Source organism: Aotus nancymaae, unplaced genomic scaffold (assembly GCF_030222135.1).
Source record: "Aotus nancymaae isolate 86718 unplaced genomic scaffold, 86718_ANA_hifiasm-v0.15.2.pri h1tg000067l, whole genome shotgun sequence".
Taxonomy (NCBI): domain Eukaryota; kingdom Metazoa; phylum Chordata; class Mammalia; order Primates; family Aotidae; genus Aotus; species Aotus nancymaae.
This window is the reverse complement of record NW_026988482.1, coordinates 5,035,732-5,059,755: the sequence shown is the minus strand read 5'-3', so window position 1 is coordinate 5,059,755 and position 24,024 is coordinate 5,035,732. Positions and strand designations below refer to the sequence as shown.

General features: G+C 44.3%; 2 protein-coding genes across 6 annotated transcripts in view; both read right to left on the bottom strand.

The window, feature by feature from the left end:
- Positions 1 to 6,950, bottom strand: part of YEATS2 (YEATS domain containing 2) — a 104,979-nt gene extending 98,029 nt beyond the window's left edge. Inside the window, exon 1 of the mRNA XM_021674494.2 lies at positions 6,755 to 6,950. The gene's annotated coding sequence lies outside the window, so the exon portion shown is untranslated. The remainder of the gene's footprint in view (positions 1 to 6,754) is intronic.
- Positions 6,951 to 18,390: 11,440 nt separating this feature from the next.
- Positions 18,391 to 24,024, bottom strand: part of KLHL24 (kelch like family member 24) — a 49,579-nt gene continuing 43,945 nt past the window's right edge. For all 5 annotated transcript variants that reach the window (XM_021674496.2, XM_021674497.2, XM_064366857.1 and 2 more), the window contains one exon: positions 18,391 to 23,869. In XM_021674496.2, coding sequence (XP_021530171.1) covers positions 23,669 to 23,869 — 201 coding nt within the window. In that variant the 3' untranslated portion in view covers positions 18,391 to 23,668. The remainder of the gene's footprint in view (positions 23,870 to 24,024) is intronic.

Below are 24,024 nucleotides of genomic sequence, written 5' to 3'. Positions count from 1 at the left end.
TTAATTTTAGGCAGCCTCAGAAAATCGTGGACTTTTACATAAAGAAAATCTTAAAAAAAAATCAGTAAGCTTAATTTATTCTTCCTTAATGCAGATGGGAATCTAAAAACACCTAATTACCCATAAACCTAGAGGGGATATAGCCCAGCAGATATCTAAACTCCTTGCACCATATCACTTCCTCAGCGGGCACCTGTCTTCCACAGTTGGCCAAGAGTCTTATGAGATTATCTACAAAGATGAGTCCCAGTCCAGCATCATCATCACTCATTCATTCTACAGACTTCATAATCTGTATAGTCTTCTCCCACCTCCCAGGTAATCTCAAGAATAACAGTGGCTCTCACTAAAATGGCTGGGGTTCCTTAAAGAAAACAGTTATTTTTATTTTATGCTCACTTAAGGGACTTAAAAAAAACTTTCTCTTTGACTTTTGCTGCGAAACTTGGGGACTAGGAGGAGAAAAGAGAGGAATTTGGGGAGAAGGGTGGGCAGAAAGGAAGAAATCAATGAGTTCATTTGTGCTGCTAAGATAATTCATTTTTCATGCAGCATTTAGAATAAAGCTTTTGCTGTCATATTTGGGCATATATTTGAGCTTCTGATAAACACGTTTAAGAGGATATAGCTCTGTACTGGGCATTTAAAAATAATCCAGGTCTGTTTCTGTCTCAAAAGAATAATACTGTGTAATATGTACATGTCACATTCAAGTAAATGCTAGCTCAGTAAGACTAAGCACATCTGCTGAGGCATGCTTTCATTCTGACGTAATAAATGGAATGTGTAACAAATGACCAATGATAATATTACCCTCTGAACTCTTCTTGTCTGACTTGTAGATTTTACAAAAGGAAACGTGAGCAGTTGTTAGATATTATCAAATCAACTTCAAAACAAAATGTCTGGCTAATCCTCTTTAGGTTCTGAATCAGTTGAAATTGGAAATATTCAGATGATACTATGAACCGTTAGGGAAAAAAAAAATCTGCTTTTTTGTTTTGTTTTGTTTTGAAACAAAAGTCTTGCTTTTGTTGCCCAGGCTGGAGTGCAATGCAGTGATCTCAGCTCACTGCAACCTCTGCCTCCCGGGTTCAAGCGATTCTCCTGCCTCACCTCCCAAAGTGATGGGATTACAGGCGTGAGCCACCATGCCTGGCCAAAAAATCTGTTACCATATACAATTTGACTGTGAGAAAGAATTTTCTCTATACTTTGAAACAAAAACTGAATACAGAAATAAATGTAATGCTGGGACTAAAATAAGACTACTGTCATCCATTTCTCCAATTTAAACTTTTTTATCTCCTTAAAACAGCCTCATAATAAAAAGTAAATGTGGGCAAGGTGCAGAGACTCAGGCCTGTAATCCTAGCACTTTGGGAAGCCAAGGCAGTTGGATCACCTGAGGTCAGCAGTTCAAGACCAGCCTGGCCAACATGGCGAAATCCCATCTTTACTAGAAATACAAAAATTAGTCAGGTGTGGTGGTGGGCACCTGTGATCCCAGCTACTTGGGAGGAGGAGACAGGAGAATTGACTGAACCCAGGAGGTGGAGGTTGCAGTCCGTGGAGATTGCGCCACTGCACTCCAGCCTGGGCAACAGAGCAAGACTCTGTCTCAAAAAAAAAAAAGAAAAAGCCAGATACAAAAAGTCACATGTTGTATGATTCTATTTATACAAAACGTCCAGAAACAGGCAAGTTTATCAACACAAAAAGTAGCTGCCAGGGGATGAGGGGGGAAGAGAATTGAGAGTGACAGTTAAGAGGTAAGCAGTTGCTTTTTGGAGTGATGAAAACATTATGGAATTAGATAGTGCTGATGGTCGTGCAACCTTGTGAAAATACTGAAATCCACTGAACTGCACACTTTTAAATGGTCTCTCTCTCTCTCTCTCTCTCTCTCTCTATATATATATATATATATATATATATTTGTATATTTTGAGAAAGGATCTATCTCTGTCACCCAGGCTGGAGTACAGTGGTGCAACCATAAGTCCCTGCAGCCTTGAACTCCTGGACTCAAGTAACCCTCCCACCTCAGCCTACCAAGTAGCTGGGACTAAGGTATGCACCACCATGCCCAGCTAATTTTTTATTTTTGTTTTTCAGTAGAGACAAGGTCTCCCTATGTTGTCCAGGCCGGTCTTGAAATCCTGAGTTCAAGCAATCCTCTTGCTTTGGCCTCCCAAAAGTGCTGGGACTATAGGCATGAACCACTACGCCTAGCCTAAAATAGTACATTTTAAGTTATGTGAATAATATTTCATTTTAAAAAGTATATCCACACTCTCAAATAAACTATAACTTAAAAACAAAATACACAGGCCAAGCGCGGTGGCTGCAGCCTGTAATCCCAGCACTTTGGGAGGCTGAGGCGGGTGGATCACTTGAGGTCAGGAGTTCGAGACCAGCCTGGCCAATGTGGTGAAACCTCATCTCTGCTAAAAATACAAAAATTAGCCTGGCATGGTGGTGGGCATCTGTAGTCCCAGCTACTCAGGAGGCTGAGGCAGGAGAATCGCTTGAACCCGGGAGGTGAAGGTTGCAATGAGCCGAGATCACGCCACTGCACTCCAGCCTGGTTGACAGAAAGAGACGCCATCTCAAAAAATAAAACAACAAAAAACAAAATTCATAACAATCGCCAATAAAAGCAGCGCAGGTAAAGCTGAAGCCCTCCCCGCCGCATTCTCCTCACCCTCAGCTTTCATTACAACCACCTAACAAGTTCCCCCACAGCTCACTCCTCACACAAGCAGCATAAACAGCCCTCACCTGGAACTGGTTCTACCTCTCCATGTCCGCAGTCATCGAAGTTCACATGCCTGAACATCTCACCATTACTTTCCAATGGCTCCTATTTCACCTCTACCTTCTCCGCTTACTGAAATGCTCCTCATCCTTCAAGAATCAAATTCCGACTCATCCAAGAAATGAACTCCAGCCTTTGAAAGCTTTTTTTCCCCCTAACTACCACAGAACAGATGATATAGAAATAATCTGCTTCAGGCTGGGCACAGTGGCTCACGCCTGTAGTCCCAGCACTTAGGGAGGCGGAGGCGGAGGCAGGCAGATCACTTGAGGTCAGGAGTTGGAGATCAGCCTGGCCAATGTGGTGAAACCCCACCTCCACTAAAAATATGAAAATCAGCCAGTCGTGGTGGCGCATGCCTGTGATCCCAGCTATTGGGGAGGTTGAGGCAGGACAATCACTTGAACTCAGGAGGCAGAGGTGACAGTGAGCCGAGATCGTGCCACTGCACTCCAGCCTGGGCAACAGAGACGCTCACTCAAAAAAAAAAAAGAAAAGAAAAGAAAAAGCAATCTGCTTCGTAAGTCTCGTTTTCTAGAGAAAATTACAACAACCCCCACAGTCCACTGGGTATCACAACAGAAAAGAGACTGAAAGCAAGGCAGCGCCAAAGGCAGAGGATGGGGAACAGTCCAAGAACGTGGCAATGAACATTCATATAAAAATCCACGGTTGCACTTCGGGAGGCCGAGGCGGGTGGATCACGAGGTCAAGAGAGCGAGACCATCCTGGTCAACATGGTGAAACTCCGTCTCTACTAATACAAAAAGTTAGCTGGGCATGATGGCGCGTGCCTGTAATCCCAGCTACTCAGGAGGCTGAGGCAGAAGAATTGCCTGAACCCAGGAGGCGGAGGTTGCCGTGAGCAGAGATCGCGCCACTGCACTCCAGCCTGGGTAATGAGCGAAACTCCGTCTCAAAAAAAAAAAAAAAAAAAAATCCACAGTTGACGAAAAGAGGACAGGACCAACTATTTCTGAGAATCTATCCTAAGGAAATACGAGGTAATGTACATCATAGGTGGGCTGCGCTCAGAGATCAACAACCTAAATGTTAGTTCTCGTCTTCCTATGGATTTTATAATAGAAAATAACCCACAGCAAACTATAGTGCATCTACTATGAACATGAAGGCATTTGAAACTGAAAACCATGTGGGGAGAGCTCTGCATGCTCTATGTCAAGCTACATATTTTTTAATATCTAAAGAACTTTTGACAATCAATTAGGAAATAAGAAAAGAGGCCAGAGAACAGGAAAACAGATTCACAAATAGCTAATAAATGTTAAAAAAAAAAAAAAATTCAAACATACTAGTAATCAACAAACGAAAGAAACAGGCCAGGTGTGGTGGCTCACACCTGTAATCCCAGCACTTTGGGAGGCTGAGGTGGGCGGATCACGAGGTGAGGAGTTTGAGACCAGCCTGGCCAACATGATGAAACCGTCTCTACTAAAAATATAAAAAAAATTTAGCCGGTCGTGGTGGCACATGCCTGTAATCTCAGCTGCTCAGGAGGCTGAGGCAGGAGAATCACTTGAACCCTCGAGGCAGAGGTTGCAGTGAGCCTAGACTAGATCATGCCACAGCACTCCAGCCTGGGCGACAGATAAGAGACTCCTTCCCCTCCCAAAACACACACACACACACACACACGCAAGACATCGTTTTTCATCAATCAAGTTTAGTTGTGAGGCAGATGGAAATAGGGACACGTCTTTCTAATCCGCACTCGTTAGTTTCACTTCCTCATATCCCATTAAACTATTCGAATCTGGTTCCCACCTCCCAATTCCAGAACTAAGAACAGGAAGACCAACAACCAAAACCAATAACCTCCGTGCTGCCAAATCCAACTGACAACATTACTGAACACCTCAGAAGCCCTGATAAAGGGACCAATTCAACATCTTCCAGAAACACCTGTAGGCTGCCATGATGCCAGCTTTTTCTCCTACCTCACTTGCCATTTCCCAGGTCCTTTCCTCAACCTTCTTCCTCTATCAGACCTAGCGGTGTTTGAGTGTCTGAGCCCTTTTCACTTCTCTCTACTCTTTCCCCTCAGTATCTCACACAGCACCATACCTCTGAATATCATCTACGTACTGATCGCTCCCAATTTATTTATTTTATTTTTAAAGAGCGTCCTGGCCAAGCACGGTGGCTCATGCCTGTAATCCCAGCACTTTGGGAGGCCGAGGTGGGCGGATCACAAAGTCAGGAGTTTGAGATCACCCTGACCAACATGGCGAAACCCAGTCTCTACTAATACAAAAATTAGCCAGACGTGGTGGTGCGCCCCTGTAGTCCCGGCTACTCGGGAGACTGAGGCTGAAGAATCGCTTGAATTCAGGAGGCAGAGGTTGCAGTGTGCCTAGATAGTGCCACTGCACTCCAGCCTGAGCAACAGAGCAAGATTCTGTCTCAAAAAAAGAAACAAAGAGTGAGATGGAGTTCTGCCTTGTTGCCCAGGCTGGTCTAGAACTTCTGGGGTCAGGCTACCCGCCCAGCCTCCCAAAGTGCTGGGATTACAGGTGTGAGCACCGCCCCCAGCCACTCCCAGCATTTTATCTCTAGCTCTAGCCTCTCTCTTCCTTGAGTTCCAGCCCTCTACCTCCAACTGCCTCAAAACACCGACTTCATAATATGTATCTACAATTTAATACATCCAAAATAGAATTCATTATTTTTCCCACCTCAAATTTCTCTTCCATTCGTCATATCAGTAAATGGCACCACCATCTACTCAGTGCTCAAAACAAAAATCAAAAAAGCAAAGACTCCTACCATTCCCTCACCAACCCAAGTCTTGTTCATTCTACCTTCAAAACATTTAAAATCTGTTTACTCTTCCCCATCTCCCCGCCATGGGCCTAGCAAGCTACTGCAAAGGGCATAGTTAACTAACCTCGTGGGTTCCTCCCCAGCCCTCTTGATGATCATGCCATTCACCTTCTCAAAACCTTCAAAGGCTTCCTGGAAAAACTAAACTCCTAATCAGGGCATCACCTGCCCAATCTTTTCAAGAGTATACACAAGCAGGAATACACATCCAAGGGTTAATACCTCTAGACCCTTGGATGCAGGGCATTTTTTTTCTTGTTTTGCTCGTATTCTGAAATTTTTCTACGCTGAATGCTCGCTACTCATTAAGAAAGGGGAATTGCTATTGCTAAATACTATGTAATATTATTTCGCATTTTTTACATGTCAGAGAGAAAAGGGAATGGAAAATGTGGGTCGACTCTGTAACTGCTGATGAAAATACTAGCAAACATCAAACTAAAATGATGTGTCAGGCCTGTAGGATTCCTGATAGCATCCTCCTCCTCTCCTCTCCATTTCTCAACAGAATCCCGCTGAAGACGGGAAGAGCCTCATTGTCCCTGCAGTCTGGCCACAGCCCTCCAAGCCAGCCTTTCCTGCAGGGGTCCTCACTTCCCGAGGCTCCCACTCCGCCCCGCACGGCCCCATCCCTGGAGCCCCCGGCCTCCCCCACCCCTCCTTCCTTCCCGGGGAGGGCTGCTCGGGACGGCGACAGGTTGGAGGGGAAGTGCAGGATCCTTTCGGTAAACCCACGACTTGCTGCTACTGGGGCGAAATCGTGCCGCTTCCAAGGCCAAGAGCTTAACGTCCTGCAAGCTCCGGCAGCGGCGGCTCCGGGACCCGCCTCCCCTCAGCGCAGCGCCCGGCTGAGGAGGAAGCCCCCACCTCACGCTACAATTCCAGGCTCCCGCTTCGGTGGCCCCCCGTCCCGCACCTGGGGTCCTCCCGGCCCTCCCCTCGGCCCCGGGGACTCACCGGGTCCCGCCGCGGCGCGGCCGGCCGATGGGGGAGGGGCACGCACGTGCCCGCGCCGCCCCCGCCCAGACAATGCCCCGGAGAGCGGGGCGCGCGCCCGGCCGGCCCCTTCCTGTGCCCGCCAACACTCACCCTTTCCCTGCGTCTCCGGCTGCAGCGCTGGCCCCGCCGGGCGCCGCGAGAGGGCACGACGAGCTGAGAGGGCGCGCGAAGCCCCGCGAAGCCGCCCCACCACCAGGCGCCAGCGACCCCGCAGCCCGCGGAAGCACACGGCTCGGCGGCGCACGCCGTACGCGTTCCGCTCCGCACGTCAGCAGATAGGCGCGTCGGGGCACGCGCGGCGGCGGTAGTGGCGGCGGCGCGCGCGCGGGCCTGGGGCGGAGCTCGCAGGGATGGGGGCGGAGTTCGCAGGGATGGGGACGGGGCGGGGCGGACCAGAGCGGGGCGGGGCGGTGCTGGTCCAGGCAGCGACCGCAGCCCCCGAGGCCACTTCCTGGTCAGGGTGGGCGACGATTCTCGCAAAGGCACCGTCGTCCATCACTTTCCTGCCCTGGAGGATGGCGAATTCCAGCCCCGAATTTGACAGAATATTCATGCTGCCAGCGTGTATGACCTTCCTTATTAATCACAATAGTCACTATGATTTTTGTGTGTGCCTTATTTTTTTTTTGAGACAGAGTCTCGCAGTGTTGCCCGGGCTGGAGTGCAGTGGCGCGATCTCAACTCACTGCAACCTCCACATCTCGGGTTCACGCGAGTCTCCTGCCCCAGCCTCCCGAGTAACTGGGATGCCTGCCACCACACTGGCTAATTTTTTGTATTTTTAGTAGAGACGGGGTTTTACTATGTTGGCCAGACTGATCTCGAACTCCCGACCTCGTGATCTGCCCGCCTCGGCCTCCCAAAGTGCTGGGATTACAGGCGTGAGCCACCACACCTGGCTGGGTGTGCCTTCTTTGTGCCAACCCATGTGCTAAGTACTGGGTATACAAATAACAATAGTTACTACTAGCCCATTTTACAAATGAAGAAACTGAGGCAGGGAAGACTTGAGACTTATCTAAGTCACACTAGCGAGTGACAGTCCAAGTCCAGTTTTCCATCTAAATGTCTCTTGAGGCCAACATTCTCTTTCCTTTAACTCTGCCATCCTAACTGAGACCCTGTCATCTCTCTGCCCAAGACTATAAGTAGCCTCCCAACTGTTCCCAGGGATCTCCTGTTCCCCTTCAATCCCTTCTCTTCACTGTATAAAGATTTACTACTGAAGCTGAGTGGTGAGCTTAGGAGGTTCACTGTATTTTTTATACTTTGCATACATGTTATCAATTTTTTATATATTTAATGTTTTTATCGATGTATAATAAATGTACATGGTATATATATATATATATATTTTTTTTTTGAGACAGTCTCCCTCTGTTGCCCAGGATGGAGTGCAGTGGTGAGATCTCGGCTCTCTGCAACCTCTGCCTCCCAGGTTCAATTGACTCCCCTGCCTCAGTTTCCCAAGTAGCTGGGATTACTGGCGCACACCACCATGCCCGGCTAATTTCCGTATTTTTAGTAGAGACAGGGTTTCACCATGTTGGCCAGGCTGGTCTCCATCTCCTGACCTCAGGTGATCCGCCCACCTCACCCCCCATGTGCTGGGATTACAGGCATAAGCCACCGTGTCCGGCTGTACATGGTGTATTTGATGCTTAATAAAAATGTGCTAAAAGATTTACTCCTATAACCCCAATAGCAAGGTGAGCAAATTGCACATAGTTTACGCTCAAAAAGTATTTATCGAATGTATGGATAGTACGAACTAACTTCAAGGCCCTGCATGACCAAGGAATAGAGGAATGTATAATATGTCACCCCTGGCCTCCTGACCTGAAGGTCTATTAGAGGTAAAAGCTAATTAGCAATATTTGTTCAGGCCGGGCAAAGTGGGTCACGCCTGTAATCCTGGCACTTTGGGAGGTCAAGGAGGGTGGATTGCCTGAGGTCAGAAGTTTGAGATCAGACTGGGCAACATGGTGAAACCCCGTCTCTACTAAAATATAAAAAAAAATTAGCCAGACATGGTGGCCTGCGCCTGTAATCCCAGCTACTCGGGAGGCTGAGGCACAAGAACCTGGGGGGCGGAGGTTGCAGTGAGCAGAGATCATGTCACTGCACTCCAGCCTGGGCAGCAGAGCAAGACTCTGTCTCTAAAAACAAAACCAAACCAATATTTGTTCAACAATGTATTGCATTCTGTTCTGTTCTGGGACTGTGTTCCAAGCCCTATGTTAGGCACTGAGGCCTAAGAAGTGAACGAAACAGACTTTCTGCCCTTGTGAAATGTAGAGTCTAATTACCATTTGACAGGGAAATTTAATCTAATCAGAAAAGTCAAGAAAGGCATCCTTGGCCAGGCTCAGTGGCTCACACCTATAATTAATCCCAGTGCTTTTGGAGGTTGAGGTGGGAGGATCTCTTGAGCCAGAAGTATGAGACTAGTTGTGGTGATAGTAAGACCTGTCTCTAAAAAAAAAAATTAGGTTGAGCGTGGTGGCTCACGCCCATAATCCCAACACTTGGGAGGCTGAGGCAGGTGGATCACCTGAGGTCAGCAGTTTGAGACCAACCTGGCCAACATGGCTAAACCCCATCTCCACTAAAAATACAAAAAGTAGCTGGGCGTGGTGGCACGTGCCTGTAATCTCAGCTATTTGGGAAGCTGAGGCAGGAGAATCCCTTGAACCCGGGAGACAGAGGTTGCAGTGAGCTGAAATTGTGCCATTGCACTCCAGCATGGGCAACAACTCTATCTCAAAAAAAAAAAGCTTCCTTGAACCTTAAGCTAAGACTCAAGAGATAATAGGAACTGGGGACATAAACATACATTTCATGGAAAAGGGGGTGAGGTGAGAGGTCAGGATGAGTGTGTTGGTGTTCCTCACTCGAAGTTTAACACTGAGGCAGGGAGCATAGAAATACCCAGGTGAGTGCGGAGGAAGCTGGAAATTAACTTCCTCTGGTCCAGCTTGGAAGGCTGTCCAGTTCTGTGAGAAGGCTCAGGCAGCGGGGCTCGGGAGCAGGCCGTGGCATCGGGAGGAGCCTGCAGTAGTGCTGCCGGCTCGCCACCGCGCGCATATCAGGTATGTCAGAATTCCAGATTTCTCTTGTTGCTCCCTGCCTGGCATGCCAAAAGTAGCATGGTTGAGAGCCGTGGTGGGGCCAGTAGGCACTGTGCCAGGCTAGAGAAGAGGCCTTGTGATGGACTGATGGCCAGGGAATGGCTACAGAATGTAGCTAAGACCCCAAGGATGGGCAGTACCGAAGATACCAGTGACACTGAAGCACCTAAGTCAGCTGGTAACAGCAGTGGGGATGGAGGAGTGTGGGCGAAAGATGAGACATCAAACTCTGAAGCTGCTAAAGCCACAGGTCATGAGCTTGCCAGCCAACCCCCTCAGCAGCTGATGCCCGCAGGGCAGTAGAGACCAGGAGTTGCCAGAGACATAGCAGCCGAGGCCAGTGAGAGCTCAGGCTAAGCTCACAACCCTGCACACAGATCTCCTCTCCCAGCGCTGCCTTGAGGCTTCCCCTGTATCCTATAGGCCCCTTTGGGAAGTCAAGGGGGAGAGTGTAAAGTTCTGATGAGACTGCAACTTTGAGGCCAAGCGCGGTGGCTCACGCATGTAATCCCGGCACTTTGGGAGGCTGAGGCGGGTGGATCATGAGGTCAGGAGATCGAGGCCATCCTGGCCAACATGGTGAAACCCGGTCTCTACTAAAAATACAAAAATTAGTCGGCCATGGTGGCAGGCGCCTGTAGTCCCAGTTACTCGGGAGACTGAGGCAGGAGAATCACTTGAACCCCAGAGGCAGAGGTTGCAGTGAGCCAAGATGGTGCCACTGCACTCTAACCTGGCGACAGAGTGAGACTGTCTCAAAACAAAAACATAAAGAGAAATAACTTAGCTACAGATTTCACACATATGCAGGCAGTGTGGACATTTCAGAAACAGATAACCTCTGTGAGGGAAACGGGCAGGGCACTAAGAAGCCACAACACGGGGGGACCAAATGAAATGTGGAGGCAGAAAAGGCCTCCCTGAAAACGATTAAGTCCAACCTTAACAAGTAGGAACCATTGCAGAGGGTCAGAAAGCTCGGAGCCACTGCACTCCGGCCGGTAGAACTTCGATGTATTTTTTTCTTTCTAAAACATGTGTCTGGGATGGGCGCAGTGGCTCACGCCTATAATTCCAATACTTTGGGGGTTGGAGGCAGGAGGATTGCCTGAACTCAGGAGTTCGAAACCGGTCTGGGCAACCTAGCAAGACCCCATCTCTACTAAAAATACAAAAAATTAGCTGGTTGTGGTAGCACTTGCCAGTAGTTGAAGTATACTCATGAGGTTGAGGTAGGAGGATCGCTTGAGCCCGGGAGGCTGAGGCTGCAGTGAGCTGTGGTCAGGCCACTGCACAGCACTCCAGCCTGGGTGACAGAGAGACATGGCCTCAAAAAAATAAAGAAAAGAAAAAGAAAAGAAAGTGCAGGGCTCCTTAAGCAAGAGTGTTGTGGCTGGGGCTGAGGCTGAGAGTTAGGCAGGAGCAAGATCATGCAGGACAGAGGTGATGATAAGATTTCAATCTTTACCATAAGAGCAACAAAGGATTTTAAGCAGGGGAGTAGTATACAGTATTCTCTTTGCCCACGGAGTCTCGTTCTGTCGCCCAGGCTGGAGTGCAGTGGAGCAATCTTGGCTCACTGCAGCCTCCGCCTCCCAGGTTCAAGGGATTCTCCTCCCTCAGTCTCCCAAGTAGCTGGGACTACAGGCGTGTGCCACCATGCCTGACTAATTTTTTGTATTTTTAGTAGAGTTGGGGTTTCACCATGTTAGCCAGGCTGGTCTTGATCTCCTGACCTCGTGATCCACCCACTTTGGCCTCCTAAAGTGCTGCGACTACAGGCATGAGCCACTGCGCCTGGCCTATTTGCCCTTTTAAAAATATCACATGCTGTCAGGTACAGTGGCTCACGCCTGTAATCCCAGCACTTTAGGAGGCCGAGGCAAGCGGATCACAAGGTCAGGAGATCGAGACCAGCCTGTCTAACACAATGAAACCCTGTCTCTACTAAAAAAAAAAAAAATGCAAAAATTAGCAAGGCATGGTGACACATGTCTGTAATCCTAGCTACTGGGGAGGCTAAGGCAGGAGAATTGCTTGAACCCAGAGGTGGAGGTTGCAGCGAGCCAAGATCGCTCCACTGCACTCCAGCCTGGGTGATAGAGCAAGATTCCGTCTCAAAAACAAATAATCATTTGCTGCAGTGAATAGGTGGGGAATGACTGAAGGGGGTGTGTGAACACAGAATCAGTGAGACAGCTGGAAAGCAATTTCAGTCTTCCGGGCAAAAAATGAGGGTGGTGTTGGGCGTGGTGGCTCATGCCTATAATCCTAGCACTTTGGGAGATCAAGGCAGGTGGATCATCTGAGGTCAGGAGTTACCAGCCTGACCAATATGGTGAAACCCCATTTCTACTAAAAATAGAAAAAAGAAAAAAAAAATCAGCTGAGTGTGGTGGTGTGTGCTTGTAATCCCAGGCTGAGACAGGAGGATTGCTTGAGTCCAGGAGGCAGAGGTTGTGGTGAGCCAAGATTGTGCCATTGCACTCCAGCCTGGGTGACAAAAGTGAAACTCCATCTCAAAAAAAAAAAAAAAGGGTGGCTTACCACAGCAGTGGAGATGGTGGGAAGGGGATAGACAAAAGAACTATGGAGAAAATACCAGAAGACTTGAGGATGATGAACGGTGAGGAGACTGGGAGTGAAGGGAAGGGACTGGCCTCTGCTAGGTCAAATGGCCTCTTAGGTAAACTGCCCCTTCCTCCCAGCAGACCAGACTTGCCTTCTCTCCTCGAGCTTGGCAAGTGGTTAGAGGCTGGTTTTGGCTCCTGGCTAGCCAGGCTCCCTTAGGCAGCACTCACCTGCACCGCCACTGGAGGTGGGCCTGGAGGGAGGAGGTTAGCAGGGGGAACTGAGGATGGCTCACAGGTTTCCAGCAGTGGCCAATGGGGGATGATGGTGTCAAATCCTGAAAGGAGGGAGACTGAAGGAAGAACAAATTTGAATACTGGAGGTGGGAGAATCAGGATTCCCTCCGGGACAGTTTAAGTTTGAGGCATCCATTTGAAGATTTTTTTTTTTTTGAGACGGATTCTCACTCTGTTGCCTAGGCTGGAGTACAGCGGTGCGATCTCAGCTCACTGCAATATCTGCCTCCCAGATTGAAGCGATTCTCCTGTCTCAGCCTCCCGAGTAGCTGGGACTAAAGGCGCACACCACCATGCCTGGCTAATTTTCGTATTTTTAGTAGAGACGGGTTTCACCAGGTTGGCTAGGCTGGTCTCAGATTCCTGTCCTCAGGTGATTCACCTGCCTTGGCCTCCCAGTGAGCTTGGATTACAGGCATAAGCCACCGCACCTGGCCATGAAGATATTAAATCTGTACATAAGGCTTTGGGGCTCAGAAGACACCTGATAGGTGGCATGGTCAATGCACTGTTGTCAACAGGTAGTTAACGAGAGCTGGTGAGGTTGCCGTGAAGGAATACAGTTCAGAGACTGCACAATCACTATAGATGTCACATTTTGTTTTAAATGAGCCAACATTTCAAACATTGACAGATTTCACATAATAACCTGAATTTCTGCTTCTATGGAAAACAGAGCTGTGGTAACCTGGGCATGCATTGTTATAATTGCATATTAGCTATTAATAACACTGCCTACCAGGCAGTGATCCAAGCACTTCACAGATTTAATCTTTGTAACAACTTTTATTATTATCAGTCCTACTTTGAGAAAAATGAAGCACAAAAAGGAGGCGTCACGTAGCTGAGTCAGACAGCTAGGAAGAGTGGAGCTGCGTGGTCGACCCAGGCAGTCTGCCCCCAGGGCCTGAGAGTTTAGCTGCCAGGCCAGGAAGCAACTGGAAAGCTGCACTCCCACTTAGAGAAGCCCCATTATCTTCAGGGCAAAGGTCCCATACCAAGCCCTAGTGTTTTCCTGACACCTTCTTCCATCCCAGTCTGGGCATGAGTTTGTTTTACTCACACTGCTATTTTCTCATACCAGAAAATTATTTCTCTGTACTCTTGCCAAGTAGAAAATGAGAAACATTCAATTAAGATGTCTAACTCCAGCTGGGAGTGGTGGTGTGTGCATGTAATCCCAGCTACTCGGGAGGCTGGGGCAGGAAGATCGCTTGAGCCCAGGAGTTCAAGGCCAGCCTGGGCAGTATAGTGAGAGACTGTATCTCTTAAAAAAAAAAAAAAAAAAAAAAAGTCATTGACCACGCGGTGGTGGTGCATGCCTGTAATCCCGCCATTTTGGGAGGCTGAGGTGGGTGGATCACTTGAGTCCAGGAGTTTGAGACCAGCCTGGGCACATGGCAAAACCCTATTTTTACAAAAAATACAAAAATTAGTTGGGTGTGGCAGCGTTCACCAGTAATCCCAGCTACCCAGGAGGCTGAGGTGGGATGATCACTTGAGCTCAGGAGGTCGAGGCTGCAGTGAGCTGAGAGTTTGTGCCATTGCACTCCAGCCTGGGCAACAGAGTGAGACCCTGTCTCAAAAACAAAACAAAACGAAACAAAAACACAAAACTTCTACAGGCAAGCATTTAAAAATATATAATCTATCTGTGAAACTTCTGTTTGTGTAATAACTGGTCAGATTAAAACTGGTAAAAACGGATTAATAAATTATATGAAAAACTCAAGTATGTTTTTATGCTTCTGATACAATCATATTTCTGAGGTAATCAATCATTCCCAAGGATATGAGATTAAAATGACCCAGAAACAGGGCAGCTACAATGTTAAATAACTTTTTATTTTAGATCGTTTTATTTAGATAAGGTCAATCTCTTTAGACGAGGTGGGGAAGATTTTGACAGTGTGCTTAAACTTGGTTTCCAGCCCTGGGTAGAAAACAGTTTTAGCCCTGCTGTGATCAGCGCTCACTGCAGCCTCAACATCCTGGACTCAAGCAATGCTCTTGCCTCAGTCTCCAGAGTAGCTAGGATTGATTGCTAGGGCTGGACTGGAACTCCTGGGCTTAAGCAATACTCCCGCTTTGACCTCCCAAAGTATTGGGATTACGGGCATGAGCCACCGCTCCCGGCTGATTCTAGTCTTGTAGTTTTTTTTTTTTTTTTTTTTTTTTTTAGAGGCAGGACTCCTGTCCTGTCAGATCCTCACGTCTCAGGCTCCTGAGTAGCTGAGACTACAGGTCCTTGCCATCATGCCCAGCTTCTCTTGTAGACTCTTAACTGAGAAAGGAGAATGGGTGGTTCTGATTGCTCACCAGTCTGTTAGAAAATTGGGAGAGTGGGGTGGGGAGGGTGAGTGTTAAATGTAAAATTTCGTGAGAGGAAAAGTAACTTTTTCTGTTTCTCTCTCTCTCTCTCTCTGCTCTCTCTCTGCTCTCTCTCTCTGCTCTCTCTCTGCTCTCTCTCTCTCTCTCTCTCTGCTCTCGCTCTCTCTCTTCTCTCGGCTCACTGCAACCTCCACCTTCCAGGTTCAAGCAATTCTCGTGCCTCAGCCTCTGAAGTAGCTGAGATCACAGACATGCAGCACCACGCCTAGCTAATTTTTGTATTTTTAGTAGAGGTGGGGTTTCAACATGTTGGCCAGGCTGGTCCTGAACTCCTGACCTCAGGTGATCTGTCTGCCTCAGCCTCCTGAAGTGCTGGGATTCCAGGCCTAAGCCACCACACCCAACGGAAAAGTAACTGTTATTATAGTCCAGTGGTTCCAGGAATGCTGACGCTGACCCAGGAGCAGCAGCCCATGGCTGGGAGTCCTCCTGCTGGAAGCAGCTGCCCAACAGCTTGAGGGGCTCAACTTGAGGGGAAGAGGGCATCAGAGGAACTATGAGAGCTTAAGAAGGATGTTGGGCCCAAAGCTGTGCCTGGCAGTGGGAGTGGGAGGCTGGCTCAGATGGAAAATTGTTGCTAGACTCTGATCCAGAGGTACCCATATCCCAGCCTCCTTCCTGGGAAGACCAGCCTCCCTTTCTAAGTTTAACAGGAATGGGACCCCCGGGATGTTTAAGGTGATGAAATATGCCCACCTGAATGCAGATACTAATTAGACTTGTAAAATGAGAACTCCACTTCTTAACAGCCCCAATAAAACTGTTGGCCAAACCAGGCATGGTGGCTCACGCCTGTAATCCCAGCACTTTGGGAGTCCGAGGTGGGCGGATCACGAGGTCAGCAGTTTGGGAGTCCGAGGTGGGCGGATCACGAGGTCAGCAGTTCGAGACCAGCCTGGCCACGATGGAGAAACCTTGTCTCTACTAAAAATACAAAAAATTAGCCGGGAGCAGTGATGCGCACCGTAATCCCAGCTTCTCTGGAGGCTGAGGCAGGAGAATCACTTGAAGCCAGGAGATGGAGGTTGCAGCGAGCTGAGATCGCACCATTGCACTCCAGCCTAGACAACAGAGCGAGACACTGTCTCAAAAATAAATAAATAGCAGAGAAGCACAAGGCAGGTATAGTTCATTTCCCTCCTCATTCCATTAAGACAGCAGGTGACTTTTATGTTTGGTTTTAAGACAGAGTCACTCCGTCGCCAGGCTGGAGTGCCAATCTCGGCTCACTGCAACCTCTGCTTCCTGGGTTCAAGCGAGTCTCCTGCCTCAGCCTCCAGAGTGGTTGGGACTACAGATAACTTCCTGGCACCATGCCCAGCTAATTTTTGTATTTTTAGTAGAGATGGGGTTTCACCATGTTGGCCAGGATGGTCTCGATCTTTTGACCTCGTGATCCACACAACTCGGCCTCCCAAAGTGCTGGGATTGCAGGCGTGAGCCACCTCACCCCGCCAGGTAATTTTTTTTTAAAGAGAAAAATTAGTATAATACAAGAAGCTCCTATTTATCCATTGCCCAAGGTTTTTCAAATGAGCCAATGAATACTTTTAATTCTTCCAGTTTCTTCCCTGCTTTGCACATTGCGTTTTTGTCCTGAGCCAGCTGTATGGAGTTATGTGTTGCTCTTGTGTGTGAGAACTATGTTCACCCTTCAGTATACATTGCATCATCTCCTTACAAGAAGTCTCTAAAAGTGGCTACATTTCCTAGAACCAGAAGAGCAAGACTGAGAGAGGTAAACGGCTCTACAGCAGAGCACTGGTTGGAATCAGGTCTGATGAACCCCGTGCATTTTACAGACATAACTACAGAGGAAATAAATAAAATGAAAACACCTTTAACATTAAAAAGCACTCTAAGAGGGGCTGGGCACAGTGGCTCACACTTGTAATCTCAGCACTTTGGGAGGCCGAAGTGGGCAGATCACTTGAGCCCTGGTGAGACCAGCCTGGACAACAGAGCAAGATCCCATCTCTACAAACATAAATAAATAAAAATTGGTCAGGCGTCGTGGTCCTCACCTGTCGTCCCATCTACTTGTGTGGCTGAGGTGGGAGGATTGCTTGAGCCTGGCAAGTTGAGGCTGCAGTGAGCTATGATCACACCACAGCACTCCAGCCTGGGTGACACAGTGAGACCTTGTCTCAAAAATAACAACAAAATAAAACCCCTAATTGCCATTTTATTTTGATGGCACAGCTCTAAAACAGCATAAAATCTAAGCATATATGTGCTTCTATAATATTTTTATATATTTTCAAAAACAATTTTGCCAATGCAAATTCGGACATTGCCTCTCCAGTACATAATAACCCCAGGTTGGATGTGGTGTCTCACGTCTGTAATCCCAGTGCTCTGGGAGGCAGAAGCATCGCTTAACACCAGCAGCTGGAGACCAGCGTGGAGATGACCTTGTCTCTACAAAACATTATTAGCCAGGCGTGGTGGCACACACCTGTGATTCCAGTTACTTAGGAGCCCAAGAGCAGCTAGCAGTGATCCTGCCACTGCACTCCAGCCCCCGATGACACAGTGAGACCCTGTCTCAAAAAAAAAATAACTTTATGCTTTTTAAAAAAATTATTTGAAATAAATTAAGTCCCTTACCTTCAATGTGAGAATCAAATCAAAAGAACATTAGGTTGCAAATGTTATGGGTTACCTTGTGCTAATTTAAAAAATTTTGGGGCCAGGAGCAGTGGCTCATGCCTGTAATCCCAGAACTTTGGGAGGCTGAGGCTGGCAGATCACAAGGTCAGGAGTTTGAGACCAGCCTGGTCAATATGGTGAAATCCTGTCTGTACTAAAAAAAAAAAAAAAAATACAAAAAAAATTAGCCGGCCGTGGTGGTGCATGCCTGTAATCCTAGCTACTTGGGAGGAGGCAGGAGAACTGCTCGAACCCGGCAGGTGGACGTTGCATGAGCCGAGATCCTGCCACACCACTACACCCCAGCCTAGATGACAGCGAGACTCAGTCTCAAATAAATAAATAAATAAATAAAAAGAAAAGAAAAAATTGAATAGGTAATACTTCCGTGTGTTTCAGACTAAAAAATTGATTTTGTATGTATTTATAATTCCTATGTGTGTGTGTGTGTGTGTGTATATACACACACGTATATCTATGTGGATGCAGAAAAGTTTCCTTTTTAACTGTCCTTCGACCACCATTTCCTTTCCTCTTACACACTGTTTTTAGTTTCTTATTTATCCTTCCAGTTATCTTATGGACATAGCAGTAAATACACATATATATTAATATATACAGTATTTCTCCCATCTCTATTTTGCACAACTCCTTAAATATATTTAAAATAAAACAGAACAACAAATTCTTGGTAAACAAAATTTAATACAACCATATAGTCAAGTAATCATGGTTAAAAGACATTTTATTAGATTACAACAACTTTAAAAAAATTAAACTATGCAAGAAATATATTTAAACAAAACATATAAGTATTCACGTGCTAAACTTAACTGAGACCAATGAAATACAAAGCATGGTTTCCTCTATGAAGACTCTGGAGCCTCTAATTGAAAGCAAATGACCTTAGGTCTATGCTAGTTGTAAAGCAGATTATACTTTTGTTCAACTCTAAAATTGTATTGTCTTAGAACTCCAACAACTCTGAATAAAAATTTAAATAAAGAAATCATGGTGGAGGGGTGATAGGGAAGGGAAGAATAAGTGCTTTTTCAAGAAAGTTAAATAAAAAAGCCTGGAGAGGGAAAAAATTGTACTTAAGTATGGAACAAAAATAAGTAGATACACTTTTTTGACATTCGATGTAGATACTGCAAATGAATTTACACGGGTTTAATCAATGTAAGATAGATATTTGTCTGAATATCTTAAAAAGCACCTAGGTATCAAAAAATAAAAACAAAAAACAATGAAATTCCAAACACCCAACAATCTCCCTTAACATTCTCATTCTGCCAAGCAACCACAAGCTGGTGCTTATTACACAATTTAAGAGAGGGAAGGAAGTTTATTCACTCTACAGGAAATAAATATGAACCTTATCTAAGGTAAGCTTCATTTAGATGGAAACACAAAGTTCAAATAGCGCTAGAGAAATTAAGGCACATAAACAAATTCAGGTGCAGTTATTTTGAAACCATTAAAACAGAGATTCTTTTCTTTGGAACAATATATAAAATAAGTTATGAATGTTGCTGTTTTAAAAAATGTATGATAACCTTCAGCACTAGGAAAATTAAGTATCTAAGGCAATCACACAAATGTAAAACGTTCATATAAAACATTAAAAGGTGTCTAAAATATGTTGAAAGTGTCTCTGGAATTGTTAATTCACACTCCTGGCTCAAATGGTTTCTGGTGCCTAGCATTAGATATGACAATAACAATAGCTAGCTAGTCAAACCTGCTGCCTTAAAGGTCAACCAAATTGCTCCATTCTGGTTACTTGGCATGGTGAGTTTATTTGTTTAACTAAAAAGAAAAATAATGGGGTGAGGTGATGTAAACCTGGCTTTCAATAAGATGCACAACAAATTCTAATAAGGCCAAAACTCTGTTGAGGTTAACTGGTGTCTTGAGTTTACTAAAATAAAGGCAGTCCATAGGAAGCCTTGAAGAGACATTATCTTATCACTTGCACCACATAAACAGCAAGCTCTCCTCTCTGAAAATACAGGTCAGGCTCAATGTCTCACACCTGTAATCCCAGCACTTTGGATCACGAGGTCAGGAGATCGAGACCATCCTGGCTAACATGATGAAACCCTGTCTCTACTAAAAACACACACAAAAAATTAGCCGGGCACATGCCTGTAATCCCAGTTACTCGGGAGGCTGAGGCAGGAGAATCGCTTGAACCTGGGAGGCAGAGGTTGCAGTGAGCCGAGATCTTGCCACTGTACTCCAGCCTGGCTGACAGAGTGAGACTCTGTCTCAAAAAAAAAAAAAAAAAAGAAAAAAGAAAATACAGTTTGAAGTAGATGTCATCTTTTTCCACATATAAATTTCAAGACATAAAAGGCACACACAAACAATTCATCTCCTCTCTTTTCATATATGGGTTCTCACAGCAATTTAAAAAATCTATTGCCATATCCAGACAACAGGGAAAAAAAATACCTGGTTTGCTTATTGACAAAAGTGGTGTAATTGAACCTTTGTCTTTCCTGAGTTTCAAAAAGGCTATTTGACAGTAGAGATACATAAACAATTCATATTCACTAAGAGAAAATGTATCACTCCACAAACATTTTCATCTTTTTAAATAAAGAATTAATGTTTGACCACCACCATGTGTGAAGCCCCTTTATCAAATTAAACTTACTCGAGAATCATGAATTGAAGATTATTTAGTTATGGCACTTTACACCCCAAACAGGCAAAAGTAACAAGTTAGTACCCTCCCTGAGTATTTACATCATCTTAACACCTGGTTTAAATGGAGTAAATACCTCTATTTCAGTCACCTAGGAAATCAAAAGGTTACTGAAGATTCAATACGCTAGTAATTCACACCTATGCAGTCAAGTCAGTGGGAAGATTAGAGCAGAGAAGGAGGAAGTTCTACTGTTGTAAAAATTAGACCACCTGTGTAGCCAACTCACAGAGAGGAAAAACATAGAGAAGGGTTAAGGTTGATGAAAAAAACAACAACTGTACTTTTCTGTTCTACAAAGCATACCTTTTAATTCCCTTTCCAACTGATTTATCACAGCTGGGTTTAGCAAATTCATCTCTTCTGACCTTGTAAAACTAAATTGTCGTAAAGAATCTGATTATACACAAGTCATCTTTACTAATACTCATCATGTACTTTCAAATGTAAAAAAGTTCTAGAAATACCCAAATAAAAAAATCTTCCATAATTGAATTTAACATGGTCAACTAATTTTTACTTTATGAGTTTTTCTGATCATCACAGACTGCTAAAATTCATGGTGTTTGTATAGATGTGTGTATACAACCATACGATCTATCTACATACATATGCATGTACATATATAGATTCTAAACCAAAGGTTCATATGATAATCAAAAGAAAAATCTTTGTGATGACAGAATGAATACAATCTGACACCAATTGATATACCAATTTGACACCCTTTTGATATAAGAATTCTACTCTAAAATTCTTTTTTATCAAGGCTAATGCTATTATTTATCAAGAATTAGTAAAGGAAGATAACTTAAAAATTAAAATCATCAGTTGAATAACTTTAAAAATAGTTATTTAAATTTTCTAAGATTCAACCTAAGTTCTTGGTGGCCTTCAATATAAATTGCAACTACTTAATTTATGTAGTTTTAAATGTAGAGAAAAAAATTAATATTGGTGTGAGGTCTGTGTTTAAACAAATTCCGTTTTTCAGGATTTCATTTCAAATTTACTATAATAAACAAATGGATATTAAAATAAATGTAGAACAAAATAAAAGTAAATAGTTAATACTTTTTACAATAGACAAAAATGCTAGAATACAAAGTTATCTCAAAAGTCTTTTTTTACATGAAGTCCTGTATTCATGAAATGGGCATGATCTTACCAATACACATGAAAAATAACAACTATCATTTGTAGAATCTCAGCATTTACAAAATACTTTTCACACATTATCTCATTTACTATAAAGAATTTCTGAACTAAGTAGATTATATCATCTATGAGTATAATGAAGATCTTTAAAATCAAAACACAGGTATCCAAACTGTACCTACAGTCTTTCAACTGAGATGATAGAAAATTGTTTTCTGAATTGCTGTTATTGTTTTCTGAATTGCTGTTATCACAAAATGGTATATATCATTTTAAAATTGTAATTTGAAAAATAAAAATTCCCTAAAAATTTGTAATTTTTTAAGAATTTTCTTCAGAATGTAGATTCTAGCTAAGCATTAAAGCCTTAAAAATGTCTATTTGAAATCTCTGTATCATTCTAAGATGAGAAAAAAATGTGGCTTACCAATGTTAGGCTTTTTATTTCAACCTTGGTTTTAACAGAATTCTGGTGACACTCTAATTACATATTTGCATCATCCCTCCTATCACAAGAACTATACAAATTATAATGTGAAAGACAACAGTGTCTGGAAGAGAAGCTACAGCAGTCTATCTAGAACATCCCTAAATGCTGTAAATTATATCTGCCCACCCAGAATCACAATACTCACTTACGCTTTAGTTCCTGCCATATCCATCTATTTGCATTAGAAAAAAATTCACATTCCTCTCTGAAAACTGATAAGCTTTATGAAGTGGAGTTGAGAAACCTAGACAAAAGCAGTCTGCTATACAGAAGCTTGAAAATGTAGATTAATATTTTACACAATGGGTACCAAGTGAAAGACTTACCTTAAAGATGGGAACCAAGATGGGAACTACAGCTAAGTTTTTTCAGATAACTAATTTTAAAAGAAAAATGGACCCACTGAGATAGGTGGTCCCTGCTTGATCCTATTAAAGGTACCTTAACAGTAGAGACTCTCAGGAATTTTAGCTGTTCACTAGAAAGTAGGATAATCAAGGAAGAGCTCCTCATCAAAGCACCATACTCATGAGGTCAAACCCTCCTGGGCTAGGGAAGAAACCTGTCCCTATTTTTCTTTTCCTTTCTCTTGAGACAGAGTCTCACCCTGTTGCCCAGGCTAGAGTACAGTGTGTGTTCATAGCTCACTGCAGCCTCAAACTCCTGGGCTCAAGTGATCCTCCTGCCCCAGCCTCCCAAGTAGCTGGGAGTATAGGTGTGAGCCACTGGGCCTGGCTGTCCATCCCTGTTTTTCACAAGATGATATTGCAAAAATGGGTTTCAACTGCTTTATCAAGTTAAGAAAAGAAGCTTTCTTAGAGGATTTAAGAGATGATGCATAAAAACTTTGAGAGCCATAGTGGGTTATTTTTCCTTCAATGGCCATTCCATTTTTTCCCTAAGAATTAACTTGTAATTTTAATCCCCCTGGTAGGGGCACTTATTTTTATATCTCCTACCTAACTTCCCCTAAAAACACGTTTAATATACGACAGACATTCTAAGAATAAAGTCACAATACTTCAGTATTTTATGATACCTGAATTGTTGTCATTACATTTTTATCAATTACAGAAAAAAAACCCTCCAATAAAATTAATCAATCTGGATATACTTTGCTAACAACAAAGGTCTGTAAAACTATTTTTTTCCCCTAGAATGCATTCTAAGCATTAATTTTTTCAACCTAAATGATGCCTTAAGTCATGCAATTTTCTCTACACATTGACAAAATAAGGAATAAACATACAGATAAACATACATATTAAGTGAAGACACCATTGACATGTTCCTAAAAGGTATGCAGACAGGTATGATTTCCCAATTCACATAGGCTTCTCACAAATACTTACAAAGGTACACTCTTCAAAGGCCAAGTAACAACCACCATTACCTTTAACAAAAAAGTTTTTTTTTTCAATTATAGGAAAGGCTTTATTACAGTTTGAAAGATTGATATTTTGAGGAGAAAGGCACCAAATTATTATTTTTACTATTTTTTGCATATGGCACAAAGGAGATATGTCAAGTTCCCACTCTGGAGTTTTTAAAACCTCTCATCTTGGATCAGCGTGGCTTCTTCAGTGAGGTATCCTGGCTTTAGAGTTTAAAGCATTTCTCATTGTATCTATGAATAGTCACACAGCCATGATAGGACACTGGCCTGGGCATTGCAGCGACCCCTGTGATGATACTTGTTGCAGGATCATAACAGAGTATAGTGTCTGTGGCTTCTCCATTTTCCCGTCTTCCACCCAGGATATATATTTTACCATTACACACAGACATACCACAGTTTTCCTGTTTAACCAAATACATTAAAAATAAAATTAACCATTGAAGATAAAGGATTTTGTAACAAACAGAAAAGCAAAATAATGCTTTAACACAGTCAAAAAAAGGGAGACATGATATAAGCTAAGCTCCTTTTGCCCAACTCTGTGCTGTGTGTGAGT